Raw genomic sequence first — 12,322 nt, 5'->3', positions numbered from 1 at the left:
GTCATTGATCCTCTGTAATGTGTAGATTTTGGGTCAGTTGGCTCAACTTTCCTCCCAAGTGGTTCCATGAAACTTTTCTAAGTCAATCTTTATCTTTGTGCCCCACCCCAATTTTCTTCACACAAGTTGGAGCTCCTGAATTTCCACGCAACACCTACAGTGCGGGCACTCTGATGCTTGTGACAACGTTTATTTGCACCAACAGACCTGTCAACGCTACTTAGATCCCAAAGGATGGAGCTATATCGGGAGTGAGCCCCGTCAACACTGACTAGAATCAGGAGCTGGAGAAACATTTGTTCCCAGGATATAGTTGATGCTGACAATTGTCCATTGTTCATTGCCCATTCCTTGCTGCTCTAAGTGATGATGGGCCTTTCCCTTAAGTGACTGCTCAAACACCTTAGAGATCACTGAGTTGACCACTCGGTGTGGGATTAGAGTCCCATGTCGGCTCGGCTGGCAGGCTCCCGTCCCTGAAGGACATCAATAAGCCAGTTAGGGGATCGTACAAAACAATACTACCTTTTAATGGTGTTACACCACAAATTCATTATCTTTGGGTTTACAATTTGGGATTTGAATGCATGGAGACCCACTTTGATTAGCTCCAATTTTGGGGTCTCAGAAAGACTTTTAAAGAAAGATTCTCAGGATCTGAGCACTTCTGGCAAGGTTGGCATTTATTGTCCATCCATAGTTGTCCTGAGGAGGGATCATCTGAGAGGCTTGCTGGGCCACTGCAGAGAGCATGTAAGAGTGAAATACATTGACGTGGGAGTGGAGTTATAGACAGACCAATTTGAGTAAGGACAGCAAATTTCCTTCCACAAAGCACATCAGTGAACCAATCCTCATTTTCCAATCCTTTAGCTCTTGGAGTTGGGGATGAGTCACACAACCCACAATTCTCCCAGCTCTGTATTCACTGAGGGCAGCCAGTAGCGACCACCCAGTAAGAATAGGGTTGACAGGTACCTTTAGACTCGTAGTAAACCACTCCTGCAAAGTGAAGGATGCCAAACATGGTACCGTGAGAGCTCACGGGAGGGACATAGATCATATTCTTGCCATGATGATCATTCAGCTTGTTTAAAAATGTGGTGTCAGTACCCTGCGGAAAAGGAAAAAAGAAGATTTGGATTCAAGTGGCCGTTTTCAAGACCTCAAAGATATTCCAAAGTCCTTTACGGTCAATGGAGCATTTTTTTAAAAGCGCTGTTGCCATGGTAATGGAGGAAATGCAGTAGCACAACAAGATCCCACAAACAGCCATGTGATAATGCCCAGATCATCAGTTATTTAATGCTGTTGATTGAGGGATGAATATTGATCGTGACACTGGAGAGGATTTCCTGCACTTATTGTTATGGGCCAGTGTTTACAGAACCCCAAAGTGTATCATGGAGTTCACCTGACCCACAACGTTTACTAGATTGTGGTATGGGGAGCACACGGCCCACTCTACAGGTGTGGTACAGCAGAAATGAAAAAGTATTTTTTAAAGCAAAACAATGTTTATTCTATGAACTCAAGTTAATCTTTTTAAAACATACAATGAACATATTAGCAAGCATCAATTCAAATACAACCCCCAAAGAATACAACACTAAGTAACCCTTAATAAAATACCAAACAACATTCAGAAGACAAAAGACCCTTTTAACACAAAGATCAGGTTTAAATTCACTATTGAGAGCAGTTACCACTTTGAAAATCCCAAATGAACATTCATAAGCTTACAGAGATTCATCACATCCTGCTGTTATTTCAGCTTCTCCAAAACTAAAATTAAACCAAACCCACCCTGCAGCAAAAAGCCTAAAGCGAAAGTAAAAAGCTGACAGACAGCCCAACTCCACCCACTCTCTGACATCACTGCAGTAATAAACGTCCATTTCTTAATTACTCTCACTACAGATATTTATATTCACACCCATTTATTAAAGGTACTCTCACATGACACCTCCCCCCAAGAAACAAAAATAAACCATCAACTTCAAGATGGTTTCATTTTTCACCTTTTCACTATTCTTTAAGAAGTCCAGTAAATATACATTTTCGTTTCAAAAAACCAACACACGCACACAGGAATAATAATATAGTCCTTTTTTTTTGTTCTTCTTCCTCCTGAGTGGTTCTGTTCATCCCATGGTCACTGTCTTTGCAGAGTCTGCACATCCTCCCCGTGTGTGCGTGGGTTTCCTCCGGGTGCTCCGGTTTCCTCCCACAATCCAAAGATGTGCAGGTTAGGTGGATTGGCCATGATAAATTGCCCTTAGTGTCCAAAATTGCCCTTAGTGTTGGGTGGGGTTACTGGGTTGTGGGGATAGGGTGGAGGTGTGGACCTTGGGTAGGGTGCTCTTTCCAAGAGCCGGTGTAGACTCGATGGGCCGAATGGCCTCCTTCTGCACTGTAATTTCTATGATAAATTCTATGATGATCACATTCGTGACAAAGCATCGGCTATCACGTTTTCTCCTCCTGCCACATGTACTATTTTAAAATTAAATGGCTGTAACAATAAACTCCAGTGAAACAGCCTTGCATTGTTATTCCTGAATCGCTCCAAAAACGTCAACGGATTATGATCAGTATATATTATGGTGTCAGACGGATTGCTGGTCACATAAATGTGAAAATGTTGCAAAGCCAGCACCAAACTCAAAGTCTCCTTCTCAATCGTGGAATACTTTTTCTGGTGAGAATTCAATTTCTTTGAAAAATAACCAATAGGCCGCTCTAGCCCTTCATCGTCGTCCTGTAGAAGCACCGCACCTACACCCACATCACTCGCATCAACCGCCACTTTGAATGGTTTGGTGTAATTTGGGATGGCTAACACAGGAGCAGTGGTTAACACAGCCTTCAGGCCGTCAAATGCCTGTTGACACTCCGCTGTCCACTGGAATTTGTTACGTTTCTTGAGCAAGTCCATCAGCGGAGCGACCACACTGCTAAAATTCGGTACAAATTTCCGGTAAAATCCACTCATACCAAGAAGTCGCATTATTTCCCGTCTTGTCGAGGGTATCGGAAACTCCCCAATAACTTTTGTTTTCACATCCCGTGGGACCATTCACCCTGTCCAATTGTATGGACAAGGAAAGTGACTTGGGCTTTTCCAAATTCACTTTTGGCTAGGTATATCACCAAACACGCCTCCTGTAGTCGATCGAATAACTCCATCAGATGTTTTAAATGTTCTTTCCATGTCTGGCCGAAAATTACCAGATCGTCGCTGTATACCGCACAATTGGGTAATCCTGAAACAACTTTGTTAACCGTTGAAATGTGGCTGGGGCGTTTTTCATGCCAAATGGCATAACTTTGAATTGGTATATACCATCTGGAGTCACAAAAGCTTAAATCTCCTTCGCCCTTTCGGATTAAGGTACCTATCAGTAACCTTTAAGTAAATCAAGTTTGGACATAAAAGCTGATTGTCCCACTTTCTCAATGCAATCCTCCAAACGTGGGATAGGATAAGAGTCCGTTCTTGTAACTCCATTAACCTTTCCAAAGTCCACACACAACCGTTGGGTACCGTCTGGTTTAGGTACCATTGGCTGCAACCCACTTCAATTATGCCATTTTTAAGCTCTCAATCTCTTTGTTAACCTATGCCAATTTTAAAGGGTTAAGTCAATATGGATGTTGTTTGATTAGAACAGCATTTCCCACATCTACATCATGTATAGCCATTTTAGTACTTCCCAATTTATCTCTACAAACTTGTCCACGTGATATCAATAACTCTTTCAGGTCAGTTTGTTTTTCCTCAGGAAGGTAACTTAACAATTTATCCCAATCTTTAAGAACATCCTCGTTTTCCAATTTAATTTGAGGTATGTCAAATTCCAAGTCATCTGGATTTGGTTTGTCACTTTGAGTTAGAATTATTAAAACCTACTCCTTTTTCTCTCCTTCCCTTTCAAAGAACCTTTTAAGCATAGTCACATGACACATTCGGTGAGTCTTCCTTCTATCTGCTGTTTTTACCACATAATTCACCTCACTTAATTTCCTTTCAACAACAAAGAACAAAGAAATGTACAGCACAGGAACAGGCCCTTCGGCCCTCCAAGCCCGTGCCGACCATGCTGCCCGACTAAACTACAATCTTCTACACTTCCTGGGTCCGTATCCTTCTATTCCCATCCTATTCATGTATTTGTCAAGATGCCCCTTAAATGTCACTACCGTCCCTGCTTCCACCACCTCCTCCGGTAGCGAGTTCCAGGCACCCACTACCCTCTGCGTAAAAAACTTGCCTCGTACATCTACTCTAAACCTTGCCCCTCTCACCTTAAACCTATGCCCCCTAGTAATTGACCCCTCTACCCTGGGGAAAAGCCTCTGACTATCCACTCTGTCTATGCCCCTCATAATTTTGTATACCTCTATCAGGTCTCCCCTCAACCTCCTTCGTTCCAGTGAGAACAAACCAAGTTTATTCAACCGCTCCTCATAGCTAATGCCCTCCATACCAGGCAACATTCTGGTAAATCTCTTCTGCACCCTCTCTAAAGCCTCCACATCCTTCTGGTAGTGTGGCGACCAGAATTGAACATTATACTCCAAGTGTGGCCTAACTAAGGTTCTATACAGCTGCAACATGACTTGCCAATTCTTATACTCAATGCCCCGGCCCATGAAGGCAAGCATGCCGTATGCCTTCTTGACTACCTTCTCCACCTGTGTTGCCCCTTTCAATGACCTGTGGACCTGTACTCCTAGATCTCTTTGACTTTCAATACTCTTGAGGGTTCTACCATTCACTGTATATTCCCTACCTGCATTAGACCTTCCAAAATGCATTACCTCACATTTGTCCGGATTAAACTCCATCTGCCATCTCTCCGCCCAAGTCTCCAAACAATCTAAATCCTGCTGTATCCTCCGACAGTCCTCATCGCTATCCGCAATTCCACCAACCTTTGTGTCGTCTGCAAACTTACTAATCAGACCAGTTACTTTTTCCTCCAAATCATTTGTATATACTACAAAGAGCAAAGGTCCCAGCACTGATCCCTGTGGAACACCACTGGTCACAGCCCTCCAATGAGAAAAGCATCCTTCCATTGCTACTCTCTGCCTTCTATGGCCTAGCCAGTTCTGTATCCACCTTGCCAGCTCACCCCTGATCCCGTGTGACTTCACCTTTTGTACTAGTCTACCATGAGGGACCTTGTCAAAGGCCTTACTGAAGTCCATATAAACAACATCCACTGCCCTACCTGCATCAATCATCTTAGTGACCTCCTCGAAAAACTCTATCAAGTTAGTGAGACACGACCTCCCCTTCACAAAACCGTGCTGCCTCTCACTAATACGTCCATTTGCTTCCAAATGGGAGTAGATCCTGTCTCGAAGAATTCTCTCCAGTAATTTCCCTACCACTGAAGTAAGGCTCACCGGCCTGTAGTTCCCGGGATTATCCTTGCTACCCTTCTTAAACAGAGGAACAACATTAGCTATTCTCCAGTCCTCCGGGACATCCCCTGAAGACAGCGAGGATCCAAAGATTTCTGTCAAGGCCCCAGCAATTTCCTCTCCAGCCTCCTTCAGTATTCTGGGGTAGATCCCATCAGGCCCTGGGGACTTATCTACCTTAATATTTTTTAAGACACCCAACACCTCGTCTTTTTGGATCACAATGTGACCCAGGCTATCTACACCCCCTTCTCCAGACTCAACATCTACCAATTCCTTCTCTTTGGTGAATACTGATGCAAAGTATTCATTTAGTACCTCGCCCATTTCCTCTGGCTCCACACATAGATTCCCTTGCCTATCCTTCAGTGGGCCAACCCTTTCCCTGGCTACCCTCTTGCTTTTTATGTACGTGTAAAAAGCCTTGGGATTTTCCTTAACCCTATTTGCCAATGACTTTTCGTGACCCCTTCTAGCCCTCCTGACTCCTTGCTTAAGTTCCTTCCTACTTTCCTTATATTCCACGCAGGCTTCGTCTGTTCCCAGCCTTTTAGCCCTGACAAATGCCTCCTTTTTCTTTTTGACGAGGCCTACAATATCACTCGTCATCCAAGGTTCCCGAAAATTGCCGTATTTATCCTTCTTCCTCACAGGAACATGCTGGTCCTGTATTCCTTTCAACTGCCACTTGAAAGCCTCCCACATGTCAGATGTTGATTTGCCCTCAAACATCCGCCACCAATCTATGTTCTTCAGTTCCCGCCTAATATTGTTATAATTAGCCTTCCCCCAATTTAGCACATTCATCCTAGGACCACTCTTATCCTTGTCCACCAGTACTTTAAAACTTACTGAATTGTGGTCACTGTTACCAAAATGCTCCCCTACTGAAACATCTACCACCTGGCCGGGCTCATTCCCCAATACCAGGTCCAGTACCGCCCCTTCCCTAGTTGGACTGTCTACATATTGTTTGAAGAAGCCCTCCTGGATGCTCCTTACAAACTCCGCCCCGTCTAAGCCCCTGGCACTAAGTGAGTCCCAGTCAATATTGGGGAAGTTGAAGTCTCCCATCACCACAACCCTGTTGTTTTTACTCTTTTCCAAAATCTGTCTACCTATCTGCTCCTCTATCTCCCGCTGGCTGTTGGGAGGCCTGTAGTATACCCCCAACATTGTGACTGCACCCTTCTTATTCCCGATCTCTACCCATATAGCCTCACTGCCCTCTGAGGTGTCCTCTCGCAGTACAGCTGTGATATTCTCCCGAACCAGTAGCGCAACTCCGCCTCCCCTTTTACATCCCCCTCTATCCCGCCTGAAACATCTAAATCCTGGAACGTTTAGCTGCCAATCCTGCCCTTCCCTCAACCAGGTCTCTGTAATGGCAACAACATCATAGTTCCAAGTACTAATCCAAGCTCTAAGTTCATCTGCCTTACCCGTAATACTTCTTGCATTAAAACATATGCACTTCAGGCCACCAGACCAGCTGTGTTCAGCAACTTCTCCCTGTCTGCTCTGCCTCAGAGCCACACTGTCCCTATTCCCTAGTTCTCCCTCAATTCTCTCACCTTCTGACCTATTGCTCCCGTGCCCACCCCCCTGCCACACTAGTTTAAACCCTCCCGTGTGACACTAGCAAACCTCGCGGCCAGGATATTTATGCCTCTCCGGTTTAGATGCAACCCGTCCTTCTTATACAGGTCACACCTGCCCCGGAAGAGCTCCCAGTGGCCCAGGTAATGGAAACCCTCCCTCCTACACCAGCTGTTTAGCCACGTGTTTAGCTGCTCTATCTTCCTATTTCTAGCCTCACTGGCACGTGGCACAGGGAGTAATCCCGAGATTACAACCCTCGAGGTCCTGTCTTTTAACTTTCTGCCTAGCTCCCTGAACTCCTGCTGCAGGACCTCATGCCCCTTCCTGCCTATGTCGTTAGTACCAATATGTACAACGACCTCTGCCTGTTTGCCCTCCCCCTTCAGGATGCCCTCTACCCGTTCGGAGACATCCTGGACCCTGGCACCAGGGAGGCAACATACCATCCTGGAGTCTCTTTCACGTCCACAGAAGCGCCTATCTGTGCCCCTGACTATAGAGTCCCCTATTACTATTACTCTTCTGCGCTTTGACCCTCCCTTCTGAACATCAGAGCCAGCCGTGGTGCCACTGCTCTGGCTGCTGCTGTTTTCCCCTGATAGGCTATCCCCCCCGACAGTATCCAAAGGGGTATATCTGTTCGAGAGGGGGACAACCACAGGGGATTCCTGCACTGACGGCCTGCCCTTTCTGGTGGTCACCCATTTCTCTGCCTGCACCTTGGGTGTGACCACATTTACATAACTGCGATCTATGACGCTTTCCGCCACCTGCATGCTCCTAAGTGCATCCAATTGCTGCTCCAACCGAACCCTTTCAATCTGATAAGGTCCACAAAACATTGCTTTTAAAGACTCACCTACCACTGGTAACAACACTAAAACTCTATCTCCACCGACAAAACTACAAACTTTAGATTTTTTGTCTGCTACCCTTTTCATCACATTTTGTGCAACTTTCAAATGTTGTCTAGCCAATTCACCTGCTCTGTTTAATTGTTCCCTAAAATTTGACACGTAATCCAATAATGTAATTTCCGATTTCTCACTCACCAATTTTTCCTTAATCAATTTAAGTGGTCCTCTTACCTCATGGCCAAAAATTAGTTCAAAAGGACTAAATTTGGTTGACTCATTAGGTGCATCCCTAATTGCAAACAGTACAAATGGAATTCCTTTATCCCAATTCTCTGGATAATCATGACAATAAGCCCTCAACATTGTCTTTAATGTCTGATGCCACCTTTCTAACGCTTCCTGCGATTCTGGATGGTACACAGTTGATTTAAATTGTTTATTCCTAAGCTATCCATAACTTCTTTGAATAACCTTGAGGTAAAATTTGATCCTTGATCCGATTGTATTTCTGTTGGTAGTCCATATCTAGTAAAGAATTTAAGTAACTCCTCCACAATCTTTTTTGCTGTAATATTACATACTGGAATGGCCTCTGGAAACCTAGTAGACACATCCATTATAGTCAAAAGATATTGATTCCCACTTTTCGTTTTAGGAAGCAGTCCTACGCAATCAATTAGGACCCGTGTAAAAGGTTCCTCAAATGCTGGAATGGGTATTAAGGGCACTGGTTTTATCACTGCTTGAGGTTTCCCTATCACTTGACATGTGTGACATGATTGACAACATTTAACTACATCTTTATGTAGTCCAGGCCAATAAAAATGTTTCTGGATTTTAGCTTGAGTTTTCCTTATTCCCAAATGACCTCCCACTGGTACCTCTTGTGCAGCTCGCAACACCTCCTTTCTATACCCTATGGGCAGTACTACTTGATGAACTTCTGCCTACTTTTCATCCGCCTGCATATGTAAAGGTCTCCATTTTGTCATCAAGACATCACTTTTATGGTAATAACACTCTGGTATACACTCAGATTCCACTTCCGTGTAGGCTTTCTGATACATCCGGTTTATTTCTACTTCTTTCTGTTGTAACTCCGCCAGTTTTCCTTAACTAAAAAGAACCGCCTCATCCTCCACCTATTCTTGTTCTTTTTCAACCATCTGATCAAAAATCATTTCTGATAATGGCACTTCAACTTCACCTTCACTCTTTGATTTCTCCTCTTGTCTTAACCTGTGACTTTGCGACCTTGTTACTACACAATCCGGAAAAATCCCAGGATATTCATCCTTCAACACTTCAGTTGTCTGATTTTCCACTGGCTTATCAACCACAGTAGGCATCACTCCCACCTGCGATCCAGCTATATCATTACCCAAGATAAACTGTATTCCTGGACAAGCTAGTTCCTCTATTACTCCTATGACCACTTCACCACTCTTCACTGGACTATCCAACCTTACCTTATAGAATGGAACACTACACCTCTCAGCCTGAATTCCACATATTACCACTTTTTCTGGCAATATTCTTCCCAAACTACATAACTCCTCATCTCTTACCATTAAAGATTGACTAGCTCCCGTATCTCTTAAAATTGTGACTTCTTTACCTGCTCCTCCTGATACACATGAGTAAACTTTACCCACACAAGCAAATTCTTTAAAGAGATCTGGCATCTTCTTATCAATCACCTCTTGATCAGGCTGTACAATCTTTTGCACCTCCTTCTCTTCACTTGGGCTTTCCTTTACCACTTTAACAAACCCCACTGTCTTATCCTGTTTTACCACATCAGCCTTCCCAGTGCTTTTCTTCAACCACCAGCACTGTGACTTTACATGGCCTATTTTATTACAGTGAAAACATTTGAAACTTTTTCATGTCTCTTCCACCCTTCTGGATTTCTTTTTTAATCTTAGGTACACTCTCCTTATTATCTCCCATCAGATCACCTTTACCGTTACCACTTGAGTATTTCTCATATCCCCAGTTTCTATCCCTCACAGGCCGAAACTGATGTCGGAAACCAAGCTTTAATTTATGAACTAATTCATAATCATCTGCCATTTCTGCTGCTAACCTCACAGTTTTAACCCTCTGCTCTTCCACATGAGTTATCACTACATCAGGAATTGAATTTTTAAACTCCTCCAAAAGTATAATTTCTCTGAGAGCTTTGTACGTTTGGTCTATTTTCAAAGCCCTTATCCGCCTATCAAAATTACTCTGTTTGATCCTTTCAAACACCATGTATGTTTGACAAAATTCTTTCCTTAAACTTCTAAAACTTTGTCTGTAAGCTTCAGGCACTAGTTCATATGCACCTAAGATGGATTTTTTCACCTCCTCATACGTCCCAGATACCTCCTCCGGTAGTGATGCAAACACTTCACTAGCCTTACCTACCAGCTTTGTTTGAATCAGTAATACCCACATGTCCTGTGGCCATTTCATTTGTTTAGCTACCTTCTCAAATGAAATGAAAAAGTCTTCTACCTCCTTCTCATCAGACGTTGCCAATGCTTGGACATATTTAAATAGATTCCCACCAAGCCTTTGACTTTGATGCTCTTTCTCACTATCCTCATCACTATCATCCAACTGTACGTTTCCCTTTACATCTGCCAATTCTAACTGACTGTCATGTTTCATGGTCATTTTCTGAAGTTCAAACTCTCTCTCTTTATCTTTTTCCCTGATCTGTATCTCCCTTTCTCTTTCTTTTTGTTCTGCTAGGGCTATTCTTTCTGCTTTTCTTTCTTCTCTCTCTTTTTCCTTTCTATCTCTTCTGTATTCAAGCTGCTTTAATTCTTTCTCATGTTCCATTTGTTTGATCTGTAACTGAATTTTTTGCCATTTCCAATGAGTCGACTGTATCTCAGGCAATTTTAAATGCTTAGCCACCGCCATAATTACCTCATCTTTTTGCAGTTTCTAAGGTAATGTTAACTGCAATGTTTTTGCCAAATCTAACAGTCTGCTTTTAGTCTCTGTCCGTAAGGTACTGCGTGTGACCGTCTCCACCCCCAAAAACTTCAGAGCCTCTGAAAGAGCCATTGTCCACAACATACTCCCCACTTAACCCTGAAAAGCAACCACAATATGCTCACCCCTCACTGACTTTAAGTTCACTACGCCAATCCAATAGATAGACTTTTATCCCGGATGAGCCTCCAATTTATTATGGGCCAGGATTTAGAGAACCCCAAAGTGTAGCATGGAGTTCACCTGACCCACAACTTTTAATAGATTGTGGTATGGGGAGCACACGGCACACTCTACAGGCGTGGTACAGCAGAAATGGAAAAGTATTTTTTAAAGTAAAACATGTTTATCCTATGAACTCAAGTTAACCTTTTTAAAACATACAGCGAACATCTTAGCAACCGTCAATTCAAATACAGCCCCCAAAGAATATAACTCTAAGTAATCCTTAATAAATTACCAAACAACATTCAGAAGATAAAATACCCTTTTTACACAAAGATCAGGTTTAAATTCACTATTCAGAGCAGTTACCACTTTGAAAATCCCAAATGAACATTCATAAGCTTGCAGAGATTCATACACAACCTGCTGTGATTTCAGCTTCTCAAAAACTAAAATGAAACCAAACCCACCCTGCAGCAAAAAGCCGAAAGCAAAAGTAAAAAGCTGACATACAGCCCGCCTCCACCCACTCTCTGACATCACTGCAGTAGTAAACAGCCATTTCTTAAAGGTACTCTCACTAAAGATATTTATATACACACCCATTTATAAACACCCATTTCTTAAAGGTACTTTCACATGACATTATAGAATCATAGAACAGGAAAGCACGCCAAGAGGCCATTCAGCCCATCCTGTTTCTGTTGGATTCTTTCAAAGAGCAATTCAGTTAGTTTCACTTCACTCACTCTTTTCCTCTTCAATTATTATCCAACTCTCTTTTAAAGGCTGTTATTAAATCTATATCCCTATAAAGGAGTGCATTCCAAACCCTAACCACTCCAGCCTCTGAAGGAGCACCCCACCCCAGGCTCATTTCCCCACCCCTTGCCCATAACTTGCACATGTTTGGACACTAAGGGGCAATTCAGCATGGCCAATCCACCTAACCTGCACATCTTTGGACTGTGGGAGGGAACTGGAGCACCCAGAGGAAACCCACTCAGAGAAAGTACAAACCCACGGGGAGAAAGTGCAAACTCCACATAGTCACCAGAAGCCGAAATTGAACCCTGGCCCCTGGTGCTGAGGCAGCAGTGCTAACCACTGTGCCACCATGCCATCCCTCGCAATAAACAATAAAATTCCATTAGCTTTCCTAATTGCTCGCTATACCTGCATACTAACCTTTTGCAAATCATGCACTAGGACACTCAGATCCCTCCACATCTCAGAGCTCTGCAAGCACTCACCATTTTTCCTGTCAT

The 12,322-nt window shown here is 43.4% G+C and overlaps 1 protein-coding gene across 1 annotated transcript in view; it reads right to left on the bottom strand.

Moving 5' to 3' along the window:
* LOC140390031 (unconventional myosin-VIIa-like) overlaps positions 1-12,322 on the bottom strand; it is a 251,412-nt gene that overhangs the window by 168,038 nt on the left and 71,052 nt on the right. The window contains exon 13 of the mRNA XM_072474875.1: positions 979-1,114. Within this exon, the coding sequence (XP_072330976.1) occupies positions 979-1,114 (136 nt within the window). The remainder of the gene's footprint in view (positions 1-978; positions 1,115-12,322) is intronic.

The sequence above is a fragment of the Scyliorhinus torazame genome, chromosome 14, assembly GCF_047496885.1.
Source record: "Scyliorhinus torazame isolate Kashiwa2021f chromosome 14, sScyTor2.1, whole genome shotgun sequence".
Taxonomy (NCBI): Eukaryota; Metazoa; Chordata; class Chondrichthyes; order Carcharhiniformes; family Scyliorhinidae; genus Scyliorhinus; species Scyliorhinus torazame.
This window is presented reverse-complemented; position numbering and strand designations above follow the sequence as displayed.